This window comes from Rattus norvegicus, chromosome 10 (assembly GCF_021556685.1).
Source record: "Rattus norvegicus strain SHRSP/BbbUtx chromosome 10, alternate assembly SHRSP_T2T, whole genome shotgun sequence".
Lineage (NCBI taxonomy): Eukaryota > Metazoa > Chordata > Mammalia > Rodentia > Muridae > Rattus > Rattus norvegicus.
The window spans coordinates 20868261-20891669 of record NC_141543.1 but is presented as its reverse complement, the minus strand read 5'-3'; the positions used below and the strand labels follow the sequence as shown (position 1 = coordinate 20891669).

Below are 23409 nucleotides of genomic sequence, written 5' to 3'. Positions count from 1 at the left end.
TGCCATTTGTTTATGCTTTCATTCTTTCGAGTGTTAGCAGACATAACTTGGGGAGTCTGAGCTCCCACTTCACAGCTTGCTGTGCACGTTCACGATTGACAACTGTGCTCACTCTCATGTGTGCTGTGCACTCAGCTGTATCCCCAGTCCCCTCCCCTCTGGACGTTTTCTCCCTCTCTCTTTCCACCCTTCTACTTCTGTTGTGCCAGGGTTAGAATCCAGGGCCTCATGTGCTCTAGGCTCTGCCAATGAATTCTAGCCGCCCCTACCATCCCCATCCCTCTTCTAGGAAAAAGAGAAGATCTTCATTGTTGAAACTTTCTGGGTGAGCGTCTGAGGGAAGTCTTTGACACACCATTGAGTAAGTCTCAGGAGCCAGGTCGCTCCACAAAGTGATGCTCTAGTGGCACTGTCACCTCCGAAGCTCAGCCTCTTTCCCTTGGCAACAGATGAGAGCTTTCTTCCCTGTGCCAAGGCAGCAGGTTCATGCTAGAGATGTGTTTGCTTATTGATTTGGAAGGAAGTCGGGACTTAATATTGTTGTGTTGTTTGATTTTTGTCTTACTTAGTTACTGTTCTATTTTTGTGAAGACACTGTGACAAGGCAACTTCTTATAAAAGAACACATTTAATTGGGGGCTTGTGTATACTTTCAGAGGCTTAGTCCATTATCATCATGGCCAGGAGCATGTTGCTATGCAGGTAGGCATGGCACTAGAGAAGTAGCTGGGAGCTCTACATCCCTGATCTGCAGCAGCAGGCAAAGGGAGATGGATAGACAGATATTGGGCCTGGCGTGGACTTTTGAAACCTCAGAATCCACCCCCAGCAACTCAGGTTCTCTGGGTGTGCAAATATGAGCCTGTGGGGGCCATTTTCATTTAAACCATCAAGCTTTTGATGCAGGGTCTTGTCATATAGCTCCGGCTGGCCTAGACCTAGTGGCCTTGAGTTTGCAGCAGTCTCCTGGCTCAGTCTCCTGAGTGATGGGATTATAAGGGTAGAACTCCATCTCTGCCATTTTTAGTTATTGTAAATGTTAACCTTTTTACCCACCAGCCTGGCTCCTTGAGGTCAGGCAAACTCTAGTTTGACTCCTCTCAGTGGTAACTGGCCTCAAGGTTGGTATGGGACCCCTCCAGGATAGAGAAGTTCCTCCCCAACTGCTGCCCTGCTTGAGCCAGGCCTGCTATGTACCTGTGGGTAAGGTACCTTTGTCTCTGTAGGACCCGGAACTAGCCTGAGTTTTCAGAAATGGCAATTCAGCTTCCTTCTTCCTGTTCCCATCTTCCCCCTTCTCTTCTTCCTTCTCTGTCCTCCATGTCTTGAGAACCTGTGGGAAGAGAAGTGGGTAATTTGTTGAGTGGACTCTGATTGCTGAATCTCATTCAAAGTCAACTCAGAACAAGAGGCAGGTTGGCAGTGTGCTCAACATTGCCCCTGCTGGAAAGTCCATGATAGTGGCCCTGCTGGGATGTTGGAGGCAGATGGAGATAGCCCAAAGCTGAGCTCCCAGTAATTGGTCTCTGAGGGATGTGGCAGGAAAGGCCCCGTAGCAAATCCTGCTTCTCCCGGCTCGAGCAGCTCTCACTGACTACTGCTCTGTGAGTGACTGACATTCAGCTGTACAAGTTTGGAGTTGGAAAACTCAGAGCTGCCTCCATTCAGCCCCAGGTGCCCCTGGGGCGGAGTTCACTGATGGACTGACTTCCAGAATGCTTGCCCCTCTAGTGAGTTCTGTGGCTCTTCATACCCCTCCCCCGACCAAAGCTTTGACCTATGTGCGTAGGCTTAGCCCGTGTGACTTTTGAATGATTTCAGAGTAATGCCTATGACTGGCCTGTATTTAAACATTTTTTAAAAGTCAGTTCTGTCCAGGCCAGGTTCTCGGGGGATGGATAGGATGGCATATGTGGGCTGGGCCAGTTCGACTCACAAAAGGTTCCTTCCTGCTGCTCTCCTGTTGGATGGCAGATGCATTTCCCCTCTTCACTTCTGGGCCATATTCCTAGCCCTGCCTAGGAATTGTGACCATTCCCATCCAGCAAGTTTCAGGGCGAGTGGGCCCAGACATGCCTGTGGATAACCTCCTTCTATCTCACTCACAGGGAATCCTTCTGGTGTACGACATCACCAACCGTTGGTCCTTTGATGGCATTGACCGGTGGATCAAGGAGATTGATGAGGTAAGTGTGGGTTTGTGCCTCTCCAGAAGAGACTGTGGGACCAAGCTGTGATTGGACATGCCTGGGAGTGTTGTTCAGCCATAAATAACTGGACTCCTTGGTTATCTGGTTCCCTCCAGAATGCCCTGAACTTGCTGCATTGCAGAGAGTCTGCACTGGGAGCCCTGCCTATGGCCAAGTGGTAGGGGTGGCTTGTGGTTGTGCCTCTGCTAAGTTCTGAATCCCTCCTCAGCATGCACCTGGTGTTCCCCGGATCCTGGTTGGAAACCGGCTGCACCTCGCCTTCAAGCGGCAAGTCCCAACGGAGCAGGCCAGAGCCTACGCAGAGAAGAACTGCATGACCTTCTTTGAAGTCAGCCCGCTGTGCAACTTCAACGTCATTGAGTCCTTCACTGAGCTCTCCCGCATTGTGCTCATGCGGCATGGCATGGAGAAGATCTGGAGGCCCAATCGAGGTGGGACTGAGGCTTAGTTCTGATAGGGTGCTAGCTAGTGGAGCGATGGGGCATAATGGTGGAACTGCAGGCATTGAGAGTGGACTTAGAGTCTAGGTGGTCTCTAAGAGCTGCAGCCCCCTCTTAAGATCTCTTTCCTTGCTCGCCATACTCTTTTTTTTTTTTTTTTTTTTAAAGATTTATTTATTTATTATATATAAGTACACTATAGCTGTCTTCAGATACACCAGAAGAGGGCATCAGATCTCTTTACAGATGGTTGTGAGCCACCATGTGGTTGCTGGGAATTGAACTCATGACCTCTGGAAGAGCGGTCGGGCGCTCTTAACCGCTGAGCCATCTCTCCAGCCCCGCTCGCCATACTCTTGAGAGCAGACCTCTGCATGCCTGCATGTGCATTTTTGCTGCTGAGTGGTCACGGAGGCAGCACATGCAGCTCAGCAATGTCTGGGTCATTGTCCATGCCAGGCACAGAAATGATCAGTGTCACCCTATGGAGCCACAGAAGAGAGCAGGGTAACTAAGTCCCTCTCTTGGGCCAAAAGGCTGAGTTAACCTCCAAGCAGAGCTATAGTAAAGGCTGCATTCCAAAGTCACCCACCCCCATCACCACCACCACCATTACCCCTGTCTCAGAGCAGCTGGGCAGACTGGCCTCTCCCAGCAGCTGCACTGTGTAGTATGCTCTGCTGTAAGGCTGGAGATGGGAGCCACCCAGTGGTCAGATAGTGGGGCATCCAGGAGCCCTGAGCTGGTGAGATGCCGTAGCAGGTTTTACAGGTAGTCCAAGGACTGTGTAATTCCTCTAACAAAACCTACCTGTCCCCTCCTCCAACTTGCCTTCCCCCTCACAGTTTTCAGCCTGCAGGACCTCTGCTGCCGTGCCATTGTCTCCTGTACTCCTGTGCACCTCATCGACAAGCTCCCTCTACCTGTCACCATCAAGAGCCACCTCAAGTCCTTTTCCATGGCCAACGGCATGAATGCTGTCATGATGCACGGCCGCTCCTACTCCCTGGCAAGTGGGGCCGGGGGCAGTGGCAGCAAGGGCAACAGCCTTAAGAGGTCCAAGTCCATCCGTCCCCCCCAGAGCCCACCTCAGAACTGCTCTCGGAGCAACTGCAAGATCTCCTAGCGGGACCTGTGGGTTCCGCCTGTTCAGACTTGGGGCTTACGCTGGAGCACTCCTGGCCAGGCGCTAGGCCCTGCTGCGTGCAGGAAGACTTGGCTACACAACCTTGCCTGGGTCTCTCCAGGCTTCCCTCCACATCTGAGCTAGTGGAGGGGAGGGGCGTGCAGGAGAGAATACGCTCCGCTAACCAGGCAGCAGGGCTGCTGGTGCTACGGGGGCCAGGTGTGAACCAGTCCTGGACTCCAGGCTGGAAGTGAGCCTGGCTCCCCTTTATTTATATGGAGAACATTTTACCTGTTTTGTACATTTTTAAAGGGCTGTCAGGGAAGCCTGGATGCCCCTCATAGCCACATCAGCCGTTGGGGAAGCTCAGGACGTCAGGGAAGGAAGGACGAAGCAGCGATGGAGGGCTTCAGTGTTGAAGCCAGATGATCCTTGGATTTGCTCAGATTTGGGTGTTGCTCAGAGGCCAGTGGGGAACAGATGGGGCCAGGGTGTAGTTCAGATGCTTCTAGCAGCAGGCTTGGCCCTAGCTTCCATATCTGACAGAGGTGATCAGTACCCTGGGCATAGGCAAGGTTTCAGCTCTGAGACCTCCTAGGAGCCGAGGGAAGCTGGTGCACCTTGGGAAAGCCCCACTTCCCATTGTGCCCGGCACTTTTGGTGATGTTTACTATGCACATCTCCGGCGGAGGCTACAGAGCTTCCGGTAGACTTAGTGCTTGGTGGCCCCTAGGATCTGGGCTTGGGGCACAGGGCCTAGGACCCCAGCGTCTACCAGCTTGTACTCCTCAACCTTGCTGTGTTTTATGGCTGCTCCTTGCCTATTGTGACCCTTCTGCCTTTAAGTTCACGTCACTGGAATTTCTTAGTGACACTCTGGAAAAGAGGCCTCAACCTTAGGGGTGAACACCAAGCCCTCCTTAGGGACTCACTAGACCGAGCTACTTCTAAAGAAGCCATGGACTATATTCTTCCACAATGCTCCGCCTATCCCAGTCTGCTCTGGTTAGCCTTTCCCCTGTGGGGATGTTGTCCCCAATGGATGTCCTGTGTGACCACTCCCTGTCCTTGCCTGGTGACACAGCCCTCAGGCACGCTGGTGCTTAACTCTACCTCTTGCCCTCAGGGTCCTGGCTATAACAGGAGCCATGACCCCTTGCTGGGGACCTCTTAGTGCACATTTCCTAAGACCATCTTTGCCATGGATGTTACTAGGGCACTGGTAGACACTGCGCCAGCCTGCAGTTCTGGGAGATTGGGTTAATGCCTGTAGTGGGGGACAGGGCTGTGGTTGTGGGAACTGCCTGATAAGCAGTGGCCCCTGGGACCCTGGCCCAGAGGCTGGATACAATCAAGCATCACCTTCCCCCACCAGTCCTGTTGTTGTTGACAGAGACCTTTTCTCTGGAGTCGCGAATAGAATGGTATAGACTGTGAGGACTTGGATTGGCCTGCGTGCACACCATCAACACTACACTTGCTGCTGTGGACTCCACCATTCCTGGTTCTTTGTTCTTACTTCTTTGTACAGTAAATGTACTTCAGCAGTGAGCTCATGTCTTTTCTTTGTGAACCATCAGTCTGGCTTCATCTGACTGGTTTGTTGGGGGTGGGTGGTAAGGGTGTCTGGTAGTGTGTTCTGCCACAGAACAGAGCCAGCACTGCTTTGTGCCTGACAGAATGGTCCCAGGCTTTGTTAACTGTCCCCTGCAGCTGACCTTGCTGACCTGCAGCCATCCATCGACTGGGTTCACATTCCCAGCCACAAAGTAGCCAGGCCTGGTTACAAGCTGCACTGTTTCCTGAGGTCTGATCGTGGCCAGGCTAGCATCTGGCGGCCTATCTATTCAGAGCCTTTACTCAGCCTAGGGCAGACAGCCTCACATAGCTTACTGCAGCACCAAGGACATCTGCCATGGGAGCTGGAGTTGGTACCTTCAGCAGAAAGCACCTAGTAGGGCATGGACTCTGCAGGCCATGCTCAGCCAGGGTAATGCCTCATGCACTGGAAGTCAAAGCCGTGTGGGATAGCACAGCTCGCTTAAACGTGGCCTCTGGCTCAGGTGTCACCTGCACTTTTCCTGAGTTGTATCCTGGGCCTGTGGCCTGGTGATCCCTGCCCCCTCACCGGGAGCTGGCTCACCCGCAGCTCTTTTGTAAGGCAGCAGACACTGGCGCCTGGTAGCCATCTCTTGATCTCCTGACCAGACCAGGCTCTTATTACCCTGCCTCCTGGGTCAGGAGGTCAGACAGAGGGTCACACAGACTTTTTCCTTCCTGTCTCTGAGAAAACCACTCCCTGGGGACCTCTGGAGCCACAGAAAGGGTTTGGAAAGGCAGATTCCAGCCAGGGCCTTTGTCTTGCCACCAGCTTTGATCTCCCTGCCCTCCCCCACAGTAGTGGAGCCTCTAGTTCAATTAAAGAATGGATGCTGGCCTTCATGGTGGGTTGTTGGAGCAAGGCTTGAACGTACTTAGATCCCTGAGCCACATCTAGGATGCTTGCTCTTTGGAAGATGCACTTGGCCATCCCTTGAGGTACCCATCTTATCTAGCCCGGTGTGTGGTCAGTTCAGTGGCTTCTCTGTGCTCTTGTTTATACTGTGTACCACAGTTGTTGACATGAGACAGTCTGTGGCCAGTGCCCATGGATCATCCATCTGCTTCCACCCTGACAAGGTAGACTTTTGATTTATTTTGTACCTGCTTTGTCCATTTGAAGGAACTGAGTGTCATAAACCCTAGCTAGAAGCTAGGAGCCCAGTTGTAGAGAGAGAGGTACATCTAGGAAGATAAATCCTGCCAAGCTGTGCCCTCAGCTGGTGAGATGCCAATACCTAAGAGGTTTTTTTGAGACAGTGTGTTCTTACGGAGCCAAACGGGCCTGGAATTTGCTGTAGCTCTGGGCTGGCCTCAATCTGGATGGTCTTGTGGCCCACTGACCCACTGCTGGGATTACAAGTGAGCATCCTAGCAGATTTTTTATCCCATGCCAAGGCCTTTTGACGAGTATGACACTTGAAGGGGACCAGAAGAGAACAGAACTTCTACCACTTGCCAGTGGAAGATGTGTGTGCCTTACGTATAATTAGGACAGGTGCTGTCCTTGGCTGCCTTTGGAGAAAAACTAGGCTAAAAGCTGAGGCTGGAGTTCATCCCTGCCCAACCTCACTGAATGAGAGACTGAAGAGCTGAGGACAAAAGCCGAAATTTACCAGCCCTGCCCCTCCTCCCTGAATAGAGGGTGGGAGGGTCTTTAAGGGGACTTTGATCCCTGTTGGGCTCCAGCTTGTAGAGGGAGGGGCTCAGGTTACAGAGTCCCCCTCCCTGATTTAGCTGGCCCTTCTCCGCCCCTTGGTGACCCTAGTGGTCAGTTGCTCTGAGCTTCAGGGCCTCTGGCCCCTCCCCAGCCCTTCCTCTTCTTCTATTCCCAGTCCTATGCTGACCAGAGCCTGGGAACCACCCACAGTGGTTGGGAGAGGGCCAGTCAGTATTTTGTGGACAGGTTCTGAGAGGCCCAGAATAACTATTCAGGGTTCCAGAGAAGAGCATCATCTGTGAGCTCCAGCCTTGTGAGGTCCAAGAGTTACAGGAGAGGGTCCTCTGAGGTAGGGGTAGTGATCCTCCCAGGACCCTATAGGGTGGATGCCTATAGGGAGTCTCAGCTGGTGGCCACACACTCCTACCCCCTGGCCCTATGGTCCCCATGCCTGCCCCACAGCCACTCCTGCCTCTGCTCTTTGCCTTCGTGCTCATCCATCTGACCTCGGAGACCAACCTGCTGCCAGAGCCTGGAAGCCATCCTGGCATGTGCCCCAACCAGCTCAGCCCCCACCTGTGGGTCGACGCCCAGAGCACCTGTGAGCGTGAGTGTACCAGGGACCAGGTGAGCACTGGCATCTCGTGGGATCCTGGGCCCCACCCTAGCTCTTTCCTCATTGTGGGGAGTAGACTCCAACCCTAGGAGTCTGGGTTCCTCCACATTCAGTTTACCTGGATTTGTGGCCATGACCTGTACATGGGGCTCAAAGGATACCCCCACCTTTTTGTCTTCTGAAGAGCAAGAACATCTCCAATTTCTGGACTGACTGACTTCATCCTCACCAATCCTGTCTCTCACCTGCCTGAGCACCACTTTTTTTTCTTAAAAAAAAAAAAAAAAAAAAAAGTGTCATGTGGACCCAGGCCTCTGACCCTACCCCTGCAAATGGTACCATCCTTCCCACCCCTGCCTGTAGTTCTTTTTCCTAGACTGAAGGGGACAAAGAGCTCCCAAAGTGGTGCGCCCTCTGATGGCAGAGCAGCTGCCTGTACACCGTTCCACCTGCTCAGTGGGAACACTAATGAGGCCTGTTTGGGGGTCTTGAGGATTCAGTGGGGTTGAATAAGGTGGCATGTAGCCTTGGCACTCATACTGCTCAGAAAGCACAGCCACCATTTTCCCTAGGGGAGGAGGCTTTGAGAGAGGCAGCTACTTCTAGGACAGAGGCAAGGGTAGTGCATAGACAAGGCTGGGTAGGGGTCAGGACTCCACTAAACTGTCCCTGTCCCTCAGGACTGTGCGGCATCTGAGAAGTGCTGCACCAATGTGTGTGGGCTGCAGAGCTGTGTGGCTGCCCGCTTCCCCAGTGGCGGCCCAGCTACACCTGAGACAGCAGCCTCCTGCGAAGACTTCCAATGCCCACAACAGGGTTCCAACTGTGACATCTGGGATGGGCAGCCGGTTTGTCGCTGCCGTGACCGCTGTGAAAAAGAGCCCAGCTTCACTTGCGCTTCTGATGGCCTCACCTATTACAACCGCTGCTATATGGACGCAGAAGCCTGCCTGCGAGGTCTCCACCTGCATGTCGTACCCTGTAAACACATTCTCAGTTGGCCACCCAGCAGCCCCGGACCACCTGAGACCACTGCTCGCCCAACCCCTGGGGCTGCTCCCATGCCACCTGCCCTATACAACAGCCCCTCACCACAAGCCGTGCATGTGGGGGGAACAGCCAGCCTCCACTGTGACGTTAGTGGCCGTCCACCACCTGCCGTGACATGGGAGAAGCAGAGCCATCAGCGGGAGAACCTGATCATGCGCCCCGACCAAATGTACGGCAACGTGGTTGTCACCAGCATTGGACAGCTAGTGCTCTACAATGCTCAGCTGGAGGATGCAGGCCTGTACACCTGCACCGCACGGAATGCTGCTGGCCTGCTGCGGGCTGACTTTCCCCTTTCGGTTTTGCAGCGGGCAACTACTCAGGACAGGGACCCAGGTGTCCTGGCCCTGGCTGAGTGCCAGCCCGACACACAAGCCTGTGTTGGCCCACCTACCCCCCATCATGTCCTTTGGCGCTTTGACCCGCAACGAGGCAGCTGCATGACATTCCCAGCCCTCAAATGCGATGGGGCTGCCCGGGGCTTTGAGACCTATGAGGCATGCCAACAGGCCTGTGTCCGTGGCCCTGGGGATGTCTGTGCGCTGCCTCCAGTCCAGGGCCCCTGCCAGGGCTGGGAGCCACGCTGGGCCTACAGCCCACTGCTGCAGCAGTGCCACCCCTTTATATACAGTGGCTGTGAGGGAAACAGCAATAACTTTGAGAGCAGGGAGAGCTGTGAGGATGCTTGCCCTGTACCACGCACACCACCCTGCCGTGCCTGCCGTCTCAAGAGCAAGCTGGCCCTGAGCTTGTGCCGCAGTGACTTTGCCATTGTGGGCAGACTCACAGAAGTACTGGAGGAACCCGAGGCTGCAGGCGGCATTGCTCGTGTGGCCTTAGATGACGTGCTAAAGGATGACAAGATGGGCCTCAAGTTCTTAGGCACCAAATACCTGGAGGTGACACTAAGTGGCATGGACTGGGCCTGCCCATGCCCCAATGTGACAGTTGGCGATGGGCCACTGGTCATCATGGGTGAGGTTCGTGAAGGTGTGGCTGTGTTGGACGCCAACAGCTACGTCCGTGCTGCCAGTGAGAAGCGAGTCAAGAAGATTGTAGAACTGCTTGAGAAGAAGGCTTGTGAACTGCTCAACCGCTTCCAAGACTAGCTTTATGCATAACCCTCATTCCTGCCCTTCTTCCTGCTGAATAAATTTCTGCCTGTGGGATTCATGGCCTCTGGTTTCCTTCTGGCTGCACACACACACACCCCAACCCCCCAGGCACTATCTATTCAGTTGGGATCCTGTGAGTAGATGGAGCTCCAGTTCCTCCTCAAGGTCACTAAGTAGCACCAAGTCACTGCTGGGAGCCCTCATACAGTCGTATAAGGTTCTCTCCAGGGACAGAGAAAGACAGCTTCCAAGGTCCTGCTTCAGCTCCACCCATCCCAAGCCCTAATCTTCTCCCAGACTAGTCCCCTTTTGCCCTCCCTGAGGTGTTCCCAGCAAGCAGTGTGGTATAGATGGTCCACAGTGGGCTGCAAAGGCTTTATTTTAAGGCCCACTGGGACCAGGTTCTCTGCAGCCCTGAGGCCACCAGACCAGGAGGGGCTAATTTATCCCAAGGACTGCTCAGTGAGGGAGGGGCTGAAGTCTAGTTTGTACCAGGACAACTTTTGACAGAGATGCTATTCTTTCCGGAAAATCAGGCACTTGTTGTTGGCTGGCATGTCCACCTGGAAAAATGCTTTGCTGGAGTGACTCTTAATCACAGCGAGGCTCCCAACCCCCACATTGCCCTGCCTACCATCCTTTCCAGGGTCAAGCCACTAGCCTGGCCTAATTCCTCCAGAAGGGCAGTGTCACGAAGCCCCCACTCCGGGTTCCTGCAGTTGGGAAGGGAGTTTGAGATCACTTGCAGAGTTGAGGGTCTCATCCAGCCTACCCTCTCTCTGAGTCAAGCCACCTCCTACCCAGGTCTCACCTGCATCTGAGGGTCAGGTCAAAGTCCACGTTGCTCTGGGGAGAGATCTTCCCATTGATGGCATAGGGCTGTGAGAACAAGACACAGTTCATAGGCCCAAGATCAGTCATTCCCACAGGGCTGGTTTGCAAGATAGGTTGGAGGTCTTTCCATAGGAGTATGGAAAGAACAACTTTTTCTGCACTCAATAAAGAAAAGGGCTAGGTCCCAGCCTCTGGGCTTCAAGAGTGGAGAAACACCTAAGGCTGCTAGGAGCATCTAAAGTGGGGATCACTCACCCCATAGGTGATCAACACAGCCTTGGTTTTGAGCAGGTGTCCTGCTGCTCTGAAGAGCCCCTGGAGAGGAAGGCAGGTAGACACAGTAAGCTGGGAGCTGGAGACTCATGCGTTCCTCCTTAAAACGTGAAAGCTAGGCTCCACAGTGGTCCCCACCTCAGTGCAGTTCAGGGGGCTGATGTGGATCATATTGATGCAGAGCAACAGGTCCAGCGATCGCGGTGGGATCCCGCCCCATTGCTCCCACTTCCAGGTCACGTCCAGGTACAGCGGAGCCTTCACATTGGACAACCCTTGGGCTTGGGTGGTGGCGGCAATGCTGTGGAGAGCAGCGCGTGGGCTAGGGCCGACGAGGCCCCTCAGTGACTCAGGGACTAAGTCCTGAGGAGCAGCAAGCGGGTAGCTTTGTCGACCCTGCAGCCCGTTGCTTCCACTGCCTCAGTCTGGCTCCCAGACCTGGGCCTGCCCTCTTTTCCGGTCTGCCAGCCCCGCCGCCCGCTCAGCCCCAAGCGGCCGCAAGAGGAAGACACCGCGCAGCCGCACCTGTCCAGGCAGCGCTGGTCCACGTCCGACGGCTGCCACTCGGCGTTCGGGAAGGCCCGTGCAAAGTGTGCGGCATGCTGTCCGGAGCCCGAGGCCACTTCGAGCACGCGAACGCCGCGCTGGGCAGGATCCACATACTGGCGGAGCACGCACAGGATGGGTTCCTTGTTTCGCTCAGCAGCCGCAGCCACCATCATCGCGGCGGAGGGGCCAGCCCAGTTTGGGATGCGCGCGGGGCACCACGGGAACTGTAGTCCAGCTCTTGCGCGGAGCACTACGGGAGTTGTGGTCGTACGGACAACCGCCTTCAGCAGTATAGCTGTCAGGTGGCCTCTCAACTCCTAAAAGGATCGGCACCCGCAAGAGACTGATTCCGGCGGGTGGGTTTGGCGGTGACTTCGTACAGGGAACAAGGTTCGAGTAAAGGCTGTCGTCTCCTGGAGTCTTTCAATTTCGCTTTGTTTTCAGCATGTTGGTCACTTTGAACATTCATTTATTGCGTTTGCCCCTCATCTTTTTAGGAGTGGCGTTCAGATTGCAAGGCATTCAGAGATAAACAGGGAAGAAAAAGAAAAACGAACATGCGCCGCCCGGGAATCGAACCCGGGTCGCAAGAATGGGAATCTTGCATGATACCACTACACCAGCGGCGCTGTTGAGTAAAGTGCTGGTCTGTACGACATACGAATTGTGTCGCAAGCATGCTCAAGTAACAGTACCGCGCATGCGTCTTTTCTATTGTGCGCTGACTGTTGACAAGACTTTGCTGGACGTGATATCCCACCGGGTCCCAGAGTGTTGCTGGCGTCCGTGGGAAGCGAGAAAATCTGGGTGCCGAAGATTTATAGACAGCCAAGATTTGGTTGTGCGCTATGGAAACCACAGCAGTTGCGATCTCTTGGAAGCTTGAGACCGCGGTCGGGTCCTGAGGCTCAACGAACCAAGCCCTGTGAGCGTGGACGTTGTGGGTGGTAACTGAATGGAGCTTGAGGAACCCAGACTCCTCTGATCTGGGACATCTGGAGCTCAGATGAGCTTTGTGTGACGCTGAGGCGGCTAGCAACAGCTCGAGGTCCACGGATAGGATAGCAGGAGGCAGTCAGTGATCAGTGAACTGAAATTCGAAGCAACGAGTGCACGGACTAGGATATTCCTCTGATGGTCACCTTGCGTGGGGGTTTGAAGACGTCCATTTCTCACAGGGACTGTCTGAGAAAAATGTCCGAGACGCCCATGCCTGGTTGCCAGCAGCTAGTTCAAGGACTGCATAGGCTGCTCTGTCCCAAACTACATCATGCCGCTCAGGGCTAAGCATGGTTCCTGTTTGCGGTTGCGACTGAAGTATCTATTCCAGTCAGCCGTAGTGGCCAGGATTGTGAGTGTAGTTAAACTATGTGTCAAGGCTCAAGGATGGGACATAGGGCAGCCACTCTAGAAACCCCACTGAAAAGTTGTCAGTCCAGACTCAGGAAGAATCCTGAAGTCCAGCCCCTCACTCACTCTGAGCAGTCCCCTAACAGGTGGTTCTGAATGACTGGTATTGGAGGTGACCTTGACTGGGACTGAGCCAGGCTCTCCCTTTTACTCACTCCTCAACCTCTGTTTACCTGGCTTACTTTTTCCATAGATTATTCATGGAATTTTTTTTTGACTTTTGGATGGGCGTGTGAACGTCTTCCATTTGTCCAAGTTCAGGAAAGGTTGAGGATGATTATTCATTCTCTTCATCAAAGTACAACACTGTTCTAACACACACACACACACACACACACACACACACACACACACACGCCTCAAAGAGAGCCCCAGGAAGAGCCTGTGGCAGCCAGGGAGCTACTTAAATTTTAACTGGGGCCTGGCGGTGGTGGTGCTTCGGAGGCTGGTCTACAGAAGGAGTTCCAGGACAGCCAGGGATACACAGAGAAACCCTGTCTGAAAAAGAAAACAAGACAAAGAATCAACATTAATTCTTAAAACATAGTGGCACAGCACGCACACCTTTAGCCTCAGCACACAGAGAAACTCTGTCTTGAAAAACAAGCAACAAGGCCCTTGGTTCCGTCCCCAGCTCCAAAAAAAAAAAAAAACAAAAAACAAAAAACAAAAAAAAAAAAAAAAAAAAAAAAGAAAGAAAACCAAGCAAATCAGGGAAATATGGAGACTGATGACAGTCCATTGATCTTCCTGCTTCCCCTTCCCCACAGGGAGGCTGCTTGGGAGAACAAAGCTCAACAAAATGTTTAAGGAGTTCTTGGCCTCTACTGAATACCCTACTGTGGGAGTCACTGCTCTGGCCTCGCCAACACTTTCCCTAAGTACTGAGGTCAGTAGTTGGCATGGATGCCATCAGACAGGAGCAGACATACCATCAGACAGGAGCAGACAGATGCCATCAGACAGGAGCAGACAGATGCCATCAGACAGGAGTGGGAGGCTTTCCTTGCAGTTGTCCTGTGTGGGCCCCTGCTTCCTGGAGATCCTGAGCACTTGATGCTGGCCTGTAAGATGAACTCACCAGCCATGGCAAAGCAGTTGTTGAGGCTGGGTTCCTGTTAAGATCAGAAGTACAGGCTCCTGAAGCTGATGCTGGCTTTTCCAAATGAATTTATTTTTATTACCAAATTATCAGGGGCCTTGAGAGCCTCAGGTCTTAGATTTTTGGATTGTGTTAGGAACATAAATTACTCTGGTCCTTCCACACTCTCCTACCCTTGGCCTCTCTCCAGACCTGTCTGTCTGGGGTTAGGCTTGGAGGCGGGGCTTGGGCAATACTTGATGAGCAGGTGTGCGCCTCTATATTTCTCCCTTAGAGGCGCAGGTGTCTTTGTCTCACAGACTGGACTGAGCAGGACTCTCCTTTCCTTAGCCCAGTCCCATGTGTTTATGGTTAGGTTACCCCTCTGAGTTCAAGGCCCCTGAGGTTTCTCTCCAGCCCTTGCCCTTGTCCTTCTTGCCTCTGTGTGCCCTCTCTGGTTACTGTAACAAACAAGTTCATTTTGTTATAGTTCTGGAGACCAGGAGACCAGAAGTCCAAAACAAAGGTCTTGGCCACTGGGCTGTGACTCCAGTCTCTGCTTTTTTTTTTTTAGACTTTTAAATTGCACATGGTCTTTTATTAGCTTTAGCATAGATTTCTTTCTAATTAAATTCTTCTTTTTAAAGATTTATTATATAGAAGTACACTGTGGCTGTCTTCAGCTGCACCAGGAGAGGGGATCTGATCTCACTTCAGGTGGTCATGAGCCACCATGTGGTTGCTGGGATTTGAACTCAGAACTTTTGGAAGAACAGTCCGTGCTCTTTTTTTTTTTAATTTATTTAATACTTAATAATAATTCTTTGGTTTCCGGGCAAACATCCCCCTCCCCCCTCCCCCAGTCCGTGCTCTTAACTGCTGAGCCATCTCTCCAGCCCTCTGCTTTATTTTCACATCGACTCTTCTGTGTCCAGATCCACTGTGTCTTTCTCTGAGAAGGGCATAGTCAGGGCATGAAGGCTTCATCCAGGGCATCTCCAGTTCTAGTTGTGATCTCTCATTTCCCTCACACCCTCAGACTGTAGGCTTCCCAACTGACATTCTACCAAGGTTACATCCTCGGGTGGCCTAGGATCACCGCATCTTTACTGTCGAGCTCAACCCTCAACAGGCTATCTGCCCCTCCAGCATGTCTTTCCACCTCCTCAGCTTCCTGCTCCATAGAGACCACTAGACTCCCACCTCTATCTCCACCCCCACCCCCTGCCCCACATCCCAGCCTCAGAACAAGCCCTACCTGGAAGGCCTTCTAAGGCCTTCGGAACCCAGCCCTGGACTTCTGCTGCAGCTATTGTGAGCACTTCTTGCCCTCTAGCTCTGGCCACCGATTATTCAAGCAAAGACTGAGTTTGTCCATTGATGAGTTTGTATGGGCTTTAGGCCTTTGGTAGTAGCTAGTTTGGGGTTGCACAAACTTTATAGGGGGACCTGCTGCAAGGGAGCTCCTGTCAGTGTATGGATGCATACTCTCCACACCTTGTATACCTACTTCCCTTACTGTGCTTCATTCTGACCCAGCTGATCCTTCCTGCCCCTCGCTGGGGCAGTGGTGGTGCATGCCTTTGCTCCCTGTATTGGGGAGGCAGAATCAGATGGGTCTCTGTGAGTTCAAGGCCAGCCTGCTCTACAGATCTAGTCCAGGACAGCCAGGGTTGGTTACAATGAGGAAACCCTGTCTCAAAGCAAAAGAAAAGAAAACAAAACAAAACAAGCAAACAAAAAAACCAACCAACCAAACTATCATGAGCTCCCAGGATCCATCCTGTCCTGCCTTCCTACCATGCATGAGTGATTTAACAGCATGCTCAAGGCTGAGTCAGGCCACAGTGGCCTTGGAGGGAAAGGTTAGTGAGGGCGGGTCAGGCATTGTGGAAGTGGGAAGGGACAAATTTAGCCAGGAAGTGGCCCTTTCTTTCAGTACATGTCCGGGCCTTAACTCTCTCTTTCCCACTCACCTTGGCAGCCACAGGCGTGGTACGGAGTTATTTCCTGGAAATTGAAACATTTCCTCCTGGATGGGGGGAAGCTCTAAGACTCAGGAAGTTAAGGAAATTTGAAACTTGTGAAGCTCAGGAAAGCCTCCATGTTCCTGTCCCAAAGGCTGTATGACCAGGAGCCCACTGCTGGGAGAGAGGAGATTTAAGTAGACCTTTTTTTTTTTTTCGGAGCTGGGGAGCTGGGGACCGAACCCGGGGCCTTGCGCTTCCTAGGCAAGCGCTCTACCACTGAGCTAAATCCCCAACCCCTTAAGTAGACTCTTAGTAAGGTTGGGAAAGGAGCTCCAGCAATCCCGTGCTCATGAGCTGTCACCTACACTGTGGTGGGCTTTTTGGTGACACAGCGAAAGAGTCACCCATGCTCCAGTAAATACCTGCACCTCACTGGCTCACCAACTACACTTGGGTGGGATTCTCTCGTTGGTCTGTCGCTGTTGCCTTGTCTCAGGTGAAAAGACATTTCTCAGGCCTCCCTAGTACATGTCACACACTGAAGAGCCTTTTATTCTCCAGTCCTGCTCTGGATAATGTACGGCCCAAGGTCCTGGGCCAAAAGACGAATGAAGGTTGGCCACCTGGAATAGAAGTCCTTGGAGTTCCGCTAGCAAACCACACCGGTGTTTTCGGATACCCTGAGACTGAGGTGGATCAGCTACCCACCGTCACCCCTTCCTCACTGTTTATCTTGCTTACGTGGTCCAAGACTTGACCGATCTGCCTTCCCCAGTCCCTAGTGCCAGCAGTCCGACCCTCGTCAAATATGGCACTAGGAATCTTAAGGCCAGGTGGCAGTGGCACAAGTCTTGGCAGATACAGTTCAAGACTTCACATTACAATGCCCAGCAAAGCATTTCATATGGGTCATTAAGGAGAACTGGGGAGTAGGGCTGCTTCCGCTCTTGCTGGGGTTCTTCCTCCTTCCAATCTGTTCTGGGAAATCCTGTGACTCTCCTCACAGACACGATTGATTTCAGCTTCCCCAGTAGTTGGGAAAGGGGGGGCACCTCCAGGAAGGCTCAGAACATAACCTTGAGGAGAGGTTACTACTTTAGGGTTCGGGGTACCCCTTGAGGTCTCTATATTCTCCTGGTCTTCCTCCAGTCCCACGGGACTTCATAGCTACTTAAAACACATCTCTTTCGTCTTAGAGCACTCATTCTAAAGCACACCTAACACCAACACAGGTGATTCCCATCAATCCAAGCTTGTCTAGGCACTTGGCTGAGGGGTCTCAAATATGAACTGGAATACTGTTGCTTTTAGAGATTGTTCACACACACCACGCTCTCACTCACGCTCTCACACACACTCCATTCTAGAGATAGTGTACTCCTTGGTGAGCGCACCCCTCCCCTGGCTCAAACTTAGTGTCTTTTGCCAATTTTCTAAAGAGTTGAGAAGACTGCCAAGTGGGCGCAGCTCCTTTAAGGGCAGGGGGCGTGTGTGGGTCGCTCCGCCCATCTTTGCCCGTCCTCCCTCCTTAAAGGGGCCGTGGCTCTGAGACTGCAAAGTGAAGCTGGTGGAGGGTGCCTGATCTGGCTGCTGCCAGGGGCGGGCGGGACGGCGCACCATGTACACTCTCACCAAGGGGCCCAGCAAGCTGGTCGCGCAGCGCCGCACAGGTGCGCAGGGCGGGCGGGCAGGCGGGACGTCCTGACCGCTGGCCCCCGGCGGCTGACAGCGCCCTCCGCCCTGGCCCGCAGGTGCCACACAGCAGCAGGTGGAGAGCAGGCTTGGCGAGCTCCTGAAATGCCGGCAGCCGGTGCCGCCGACCGCGCTACCCACGCGCGAGCAGCCCTCTGCACAGCCTCAGGGACCCTGGCCCCTTGCAAGGTGAGTGGGGCCGCCGGGCACGAGGGTGACCTTGGAGAAGGTTGATGGGGACCACGCGTCCAGGCGGGCAGGGGGCGGGGCGCAGGCAGCTCGCGCACTCCTGCTCCGAGGCTACTTCTGGGCCCAGCTGGCTTGCGGGGACCCTGGTGGCCACGTGGGGCCTTGCGGGCTTCTGATCGCTCCCGCCTGTCAAGGACTACAAGTACCGGAGACCGAGGGACCTGGCGACCTTGGGCCGCTAACTTGGACCCCTTGGGAAGTGGTCCAGGTCAAAGTTGGGAAAAGTTGCCCAAGGCCCTGGCCTTCAAGGACTTCAGGCCCTGTCCTTGCAGACCAGAAGAAGTGCACGTGTTCCCTGCTGGTCTTATCACGTCCTTGCGCTTCACTAACACTCTGAGGCACTGCAGCCCTCAGAGTTTCCGAGGCTGTGGGTCTCAACAGTTTCCTGATTTTCCTAACCCACAGTGTGCCCCGGGAAGTTCAGCCCCATCTACTTTGGATTTTAGCCAGTGTGACCTGGAAGTGATCCCACAATATCAAGGCTGAACCTTTTACTTCTTTAGCTTAATGTACGTTTTTCTGTATCCGTAGACGCTCCTGGTCTCTACAGGCATGTAGGCGCCTGGGCTCAAGACTCTAGTAGAAGTGGCATGTGAATGGGTTAAGGGCCTTTGGCCCTCAGAGAGAGCTGCAAGTTGAAGAAACAATCTCTCAAGGGAGGCCAAGACTAGCCTCTGCTGGGGGGATGGGGGGTCGTTGTGGCTGGGTCCACCCCTCTTAGCTCTCAGGTACTGGGCTTCAGAAGCTATAGGTGGGAGACACCTGTGTGGCCTGTGTTTGCCCTAGGGGGGCATCCTGATGACACTGGTGTATATCCTTATTGTCATGCATCTCTGGGAGAACTCTGTGGTGCAGATGTATAACCGCAAAGTGGTCACCAGACAGGAAGTTTGGAGCTGGAGTGTCCTTGGTGACCGGCCTATCTCTTTACCTAGGAAACCACCTTTTTTTTTTTTTTTTGTTGTTGTTGTTGTTCTTTTTTTCGGAGCTGGGGACCGAACCCAGGGCCTTGCGCTTCCTAGGCAAGCGCTCTACCACTGAGCTAAATCCCCAACCCCGGAAACCACCTTTTTAAGTCCTCATAGTTAGGGGACAAGGATAGGTTTGTGGCAGTATTGGGGGGCAGGAGGAGAACAAGGAAGTAACATTCTCCAGAATGCTAAGTTGCAAAGGGACACCACATTCCGTACTCTAAACGGGCTCCAGTAGGCTAAACTGGTGTGAAGGCCGGGAGTCAGCAGCAGCAGCCAGGTAGAGCACCTGAAGCCTGAAAGATTGATTTCCTGACCTTCTGAGTTCTGGGAACTAAGGAGCTAGGACAAGGTTCCTTCTCTACTTCCTCTGAGGTTGCCCTTTCCTGGTCCCTGGGCTGGGGATTCCCATCTCCCATAGGACCTCCACGTGTAATTCTACATCTAGCCCTGTGTCTTTTCAAGGCCACCCTTCCCAGTCACCCCGTCCACCGTCTTCCCTGTCTTGTCTTCCTTGGAGCCTTTCTTCCGCTACCATCTCCTTCTGACCAGCTCTAGCAAGAGGGAACGCAGGAGGCACTGGTCATCCTCCTGCTGGCGTGGGGCAAAAATCTCGAAGCTTTCAACCCACTAAATAGCTAGGTATGGGTGCTGCCGGTTATGATGACCAGGCCTGTGCCTCTGACATATTTTCTCCTGGCAAGAGACAGATGGGAGAGACTTGAGATGAGACCATGTGATCACATGCCCCACTGAGAGCAGATAGGGACAATGTTCAGGGACCCCTGGGCAAAAGAAACTTGGGACAAAGTCAAAGTTTGTAAGCATTGGGGTCAGAATACTGCCAAATCCTGGAATTGATTTTGAATCTCGATGTCCTTCACTGTGTGGCACAGACAGGGGGATTCTTCTCCCAGGCTGAAAGATGAGTGACCAGGCACCTTGAGGGGGTAGAAGAGTACATGAGAGGAGGTCTATGGGGCACTATGGCCTGGTGCTGCAGCAGGCGATGGCCCTAGGAGCAGGTACAGGTGCACTCTGGGATTAGTGCCCTTTCCCCTACAGAGCCTTGTCTTATATAACCATGGCTTCTAAGCAGAAACTGGGCAGGGCTTAGCTCTGGGTGTGTAGCCCTTGCCCTCTGGGGCCCCATTCCATTCCAGCTCCTGGGCCACCACCTTAATCCACTACTATTCACAGCCCCTGGCTGGGATTTCCTTCCTTTTTTTTTTTTTTTTTTTTTTTTTAAAGAATCAACGTAAGCCAATGTAAGGTGTGTAGTAGCACACTGACTTACATTACATCCTGGTACTTAGGAAGGTTGCTGTGAGCCTAGACCCTCCCGCAATAAAACAAAAACACAGAAGGACTCAATATCCAATCCTAATGCTTTCACTGAGTTTCAACCCTTTTGGGGTGGAGGTGGTTGCAGGCAAGGTGGGGGTGGATTTCCACTAAGAATGCCATTACGCCCTCTAGTTCAGCAAAAAAGCACAGGACCTCAGTGGGTATGGGAGGAGTCCTGCCTCCTCTGGTCCCCACTGGCACACCTAAGATTTTCTGTAACCACCAGACCTGGCCAGCCCTGGGGCTGGCAGGACCCTGTGCCCCTCAAGACCCTCCTCTTTATTTTAGTGCCCCTCTCACCTGAGGAGGAACCCAGAGCGGCGTGGGGCACCTGAGCCCAGGAAGGCGAGCAGGCCTGCCGGGACCGCGAGTGCCTGGCGGAGTGGCAGGTGCAGCCCAGGACTCCGGCTCCCACCTCCTACTGTAGGTGCGGCCCCATTCCCTCCGTGGCTCCACCCCAGGCTTCTTGTGCACAGGGCTTGGTCCAGTTGCCGCCAGTCTACAGGGATAGCACATTCCTGCCCTGCCCCTGGCCTGTGCTTGGCCTCACCCCTAGATAGAGAGTACAGTACAGGGCTATGGGGTGGGGGTGGGGCGTCTCATTCAAGTAGTCATTTTCTCTTGCCTTGAGGAGTGGGTCAGGCCTAAGGTCATGTTCTTCCCACTCAGAGACAGCCTAGCATTTTGTGCTCATCTCCCTGGGGCCTGGGGGCAGCCAGGGAGAGGGAAGGGTAAATGCTGATCCATCCTTGTTTGGTCTGTTTTCCGGCAGTGGGGGTATCATTGAGGTGTCTGGGATCTGTGGGGCATCTCTAGAAGTGGGGGCTTGACGGGTGGGGACAGATGGCATAAAGTTCTGATCATGTTGAGGTCTGACCCAGGCTACTGGAAGCCTGCCTGGTGGGAGTGGGAGTACAGAGGAGGCCTTGCTGGGAGCCCTGCTGAAGGTCTGGGTACAGAGCTGACTGGGCTCATTCTGACTTGCAATCATTCACCTTCCCTGGGCCCAGAGATAATACAGCTGAGCTGCAGGAAGCTCAGGGTCTGCAACAGAGAGGCCTTGTCCCGAAGCAGCAAAGGGCAGCTGCTCTGGTTAAGGAAGGGTCTAGTTTGGGTCTGGGCCTGTCCGGGTGCAGTGGGTATGTACAGAGGTCGCTCCTGAACCCTGCACAGTAGTTCCTGAACATGGCAGGTGCCAACTTTATCTGTCTCCTACCCTCCCACAGTCCGGGGCCAAGGCTTGTGTTCAATCGAGTGAATGGCCGGAGGCCCCTCACCACCTCCCCATCCCTCGAGGGGACCCAAGAGACCTACACAGTGGCCCACGAGGAGAACGTCCGATTTGTGTCCGAAGGTAGTAGGGGACCAGGGGGTATGGCTCAAGCCACAGAATCCCAGTAGTGTGGACCTGACTCTGCCCTGTCCTTCCCCTTAGCAGCTCAGGGGCCAGACTTTTCCATGGCTCTCTACCTAGTTATGTCCATTCCTTGAGCTGGGCTGGAGTCCAAGGTGGTCCCCAGGCTCTGGGGTGGGAGGGATACCAGGGACACAGTACATTCTAACTGTCCTTTCCCCCCACAGCCTGGCAGCAGGTAGAGCGACAGCTGGATGGCTGCCCTGCCGATGACGGTGGCCCACGGCCTGTGCAGTATGTGGAGAGCACTCCTGATCCCCGGCTACAGAGTGAGCCTTCCCCCATTCCCCGAATCCCCAGAGAATACTCTATACCAGGTAGCCCCAGGTAGTTGGGGAAGGAGGTCTTGGGCCAGATTCCCCTGTTTTCCATTGAGTGCTAAGCTCGGAGTCCAGATTAGGGGCTATGATCTGCTAGAGGGCAGAGGCACTGACCATCTCGGTAAGCAGCATCACCACCCGGCATTTATTCTACCCACAGACTTTGTACCTATTGACCTGGATGAGTGGTGGGCACAGCAGTTCCTGGCTAAAATCACCAACTGTTCCTAACAGCTGTCCGGGAAGGAATGTTGCCATAGTGGACCCTTTGCCAGAAGAGGACCATGGTGCGCTGGTCCACCTTGTGGCTTGGCTGGGTACCGGCCACACCTGAAGTGCCAACATTTGGACTTTTGCACCTGTTGTTCCCTTGGCTTGGCTGTCCCAAGATGCCAGAGTCAGGGGTCAAACCTATCTAACCTCAGTCCTGCTCACTGTGCCCAGGGACAAGCCCCTGGGGCTGGCAGGGAGGAGTTCAGGCTAATAAAGTTGATAAACTGCCCATTTGGGTATCGGTGATTGGTGAATGCCGGGGGGCTGTGTGTTGGGGTCACCTGTCTACTTCTAGTTTTCAGTCTCCACCTCTAGCCTCCCCTAACACTCTGATACTCAGAATTGAACTGAGGGTCTCACACAGGCTAGGTATCCGTTCTACTACTGACCTATTGATCTACATCCTCAGTCTTCTGTTTACTTCTACTTCCTCCTCCTCTTCTTTTGAAACAGCATCTCAGTGTGTAATCCTGGCTGCCTACAATTTGCTATATAGACCAGGCTGACCTTGAGTCCACAGAGACCCACCTACCTCTGCCTCCTAAGTGCTGGGAATAAAGACATGTGCCACCAGACTGCAACTTTTGATCCTCCTGCCTCCCCAGTAGTTGGGATTATAAGCTGGCTTGCAGCATCTTCTCCTAAGTCACATCCTCTCCTGAGCTAGCAGGAGTTAAGTTTTGTCCAGCTCTCTCTGTTTTTAGTTTCCAGACAGGTAGCTGGCTGACCTGGAGCTCACAGAGTGCTGGGATTAACAGGCATGCCTCACTGTGCTGGGCTAACCAGGGTGATGGGGCCCTTGGCCGGCTCACTTTGGAAATATGTCGTCCCAAGATGTCCCTTCTGAATCCGCTACCTCTTTTTCTCCACAATTGACAAGACACCAAAGTCAGACCCCAAGACCCAGGCAGTACTGGCTAGGGGTGTAGGAATGAGTTTGCTTTCTCTGCCAATTAAAGAATTAAAAGGCAGACATTGGGCTGGAGAGATTGTTCAGCAGTTAAGAGCACTGACTGCTCTTCCAGAGGCCCTGAGTTCAATTCCCAGCAACCACATGGTGGCTCACAACCATCTGTAATGGGATCTGATGCCCTCTTCTGGTGTGTATGAAAACAGCTACAGTGTACACATATAAAAAAAATAAATCTTTTTTTAAAAAAATGCAGAAATCTTGGTGATAGCTGAGAAATCAAGGTCCCCTCTTGGGGAT

At 53.3% G+C, this 23409-nt stretch overlaps 4 protein-coding genes, 1 long non-coding RNA gene and 1 other non-coding gene across 24 annotated transcripts in view; 3 read left to right on the top strand and 3 right to left on the bottom strand.

Moving 5' to 3' along the window:
* Rab40c (Rab40c, member RAS oncogene family) overlaps positions 1–5327 on the top strand; it is a 35470-nt gene extending 30143 nt beyond the window's left edge. For 4 of the 6 annotated variants that reach the window (XM_087572663.1, XM_087572664.1, XM_087572665.1 and 1 more), the window contains 3 exons: positions 2109–2186; positions 2419–2641; positions 3496–5327. In XM_087572663.1, coding sequence (XP_087428789.1) covers positions 2109–2186; positions 2419–2641; positions 3496–3776 — 582 coding nt within the window. In that variant the 3' untranslated portion in view covers positions 3777–5327. Of the gene's footprint in view, positions 1–289; positions 362–2108; positions 2187–2418; positions 2782–2989 lie in introns of all 6 variants that reach the window. The other 2 variants (XR_015630725.1, XR_015630724.1) reach the window with 2 other exon arrangements.
* Positions 1–11671, bottom strand: part of Mettl26 (methyltransferase like 26) — a 42849-nt gene extending 31178 nt beyond the window's left edge. For 7 of the 9 annotated variants that reach the window (XM_087571528.1, XM_087571525.1, XM_087571526.1 and 4 more), the window contains exons 1-5: positions 11449–11670; positions 11062–11224; positions 10906–10965; positions 10628–10695; positions 1213–1333 (exon numbers count right to left, since the gene is read on the bottom strand). In XM_087571528.1, the coding sequence (XP_087427654.1) occupies positions 1249–1333; positions 10628–10695; positions 10906–10965; positions 11062–11224; positions 11449–11645 (573 nt within the window). In that variant the 5' untranslated portion in view covers positions 11646–11670 and the 3' untranslated portion in view covers positions 1213–1248. Of the gene's footprint in view, positions 1–609; positions 1334–10177; positions 10380–10450; positions 10530–10627; positions 10696–10905; positions 10966–11061; positions 11225–11448 lie in introns of those variants that run through there. The other 2 variants (NM_001399589.1, NM_001037188.2) reach the window with 2 other exon arrangements.
* Wfikkn1 (WAP, follistatin/kazal, immunoglobulin, kunitz and netrin domain containing 1) lies at positions 7483–9810 on the top strand. Its single transcript, NM_001129776.1, has 2 exons — positions 7483–7662; positions 8332–9810. The coding sequence occupies exons 1-2, from the start codon at positions 7483–7485 to the stop codon at positions 9808–9810; spliced, it is 1659 nt and encodes a 552-aa protein (NP_001123248.1).
* A 359-nt stretch (positions 11672–12030) lies between the features above and the next one.
* On the bottom strand, positions 12031–12101 carry Trnag-ccc5 (transfer RNA glycine (anticodon CCC) 5). The gene has a single exon. It is a non-coding gene; the product is annotated as a tRNA-Gly (tRNA).
* A 5385-nt stretch (positions 12102–17486) lies between these two features.
* Mcrip2 (MAPK regulated co-repressor interacting protein 2) lies at positions 17487–22429 on the top strand. Of its 6 annotated transcripts, none has more exons than XR_015631006.1 (6): positions 17489–17603; positions 17685–17814; positions 20481–20615; positions 21419–21546; positions 21774–21875; positions 22161–22428. XR_015631006.1 is itself a non-coding variant. In NM_001109475.1 (5 exons), exons 1-5 carry the CDS (start codon positions 17552–17554, stop codon positions 22155–22157), a joined length of 483 nt encoding a protein of 160 aa, NP_001102945.1. In that variant the 5' UTR covers positions 17487–17551; the 3' UTR covers positions 22158–22429. The 6 variants fall into 6 exon arrangements, 2 of the variants coding, with proteins under 2 accessions (NP_001102945.1, XP_087430402.1); XR_015631005.1 differs by having other exon boundaries at positions 22087–22428; XR_015631008.1 differs by having other exon boundaries at positions 20481–20619.
* LOC148002791 (uncharacterized) lies at positions 18461–20577 on the bottom strand. Its single transcript, XR_015631487.1, has 2 exons — positions 20493–20577; positions 18461–19786 (listed from the first exon to the last, which is right to left on the bottom strand). It is a non-coding gene; the product is annotated as an uncharacterized LOC148002791 (long non-coding RNA).
* Positions 22430–23409: the final 980 nt, after the last annotated feature.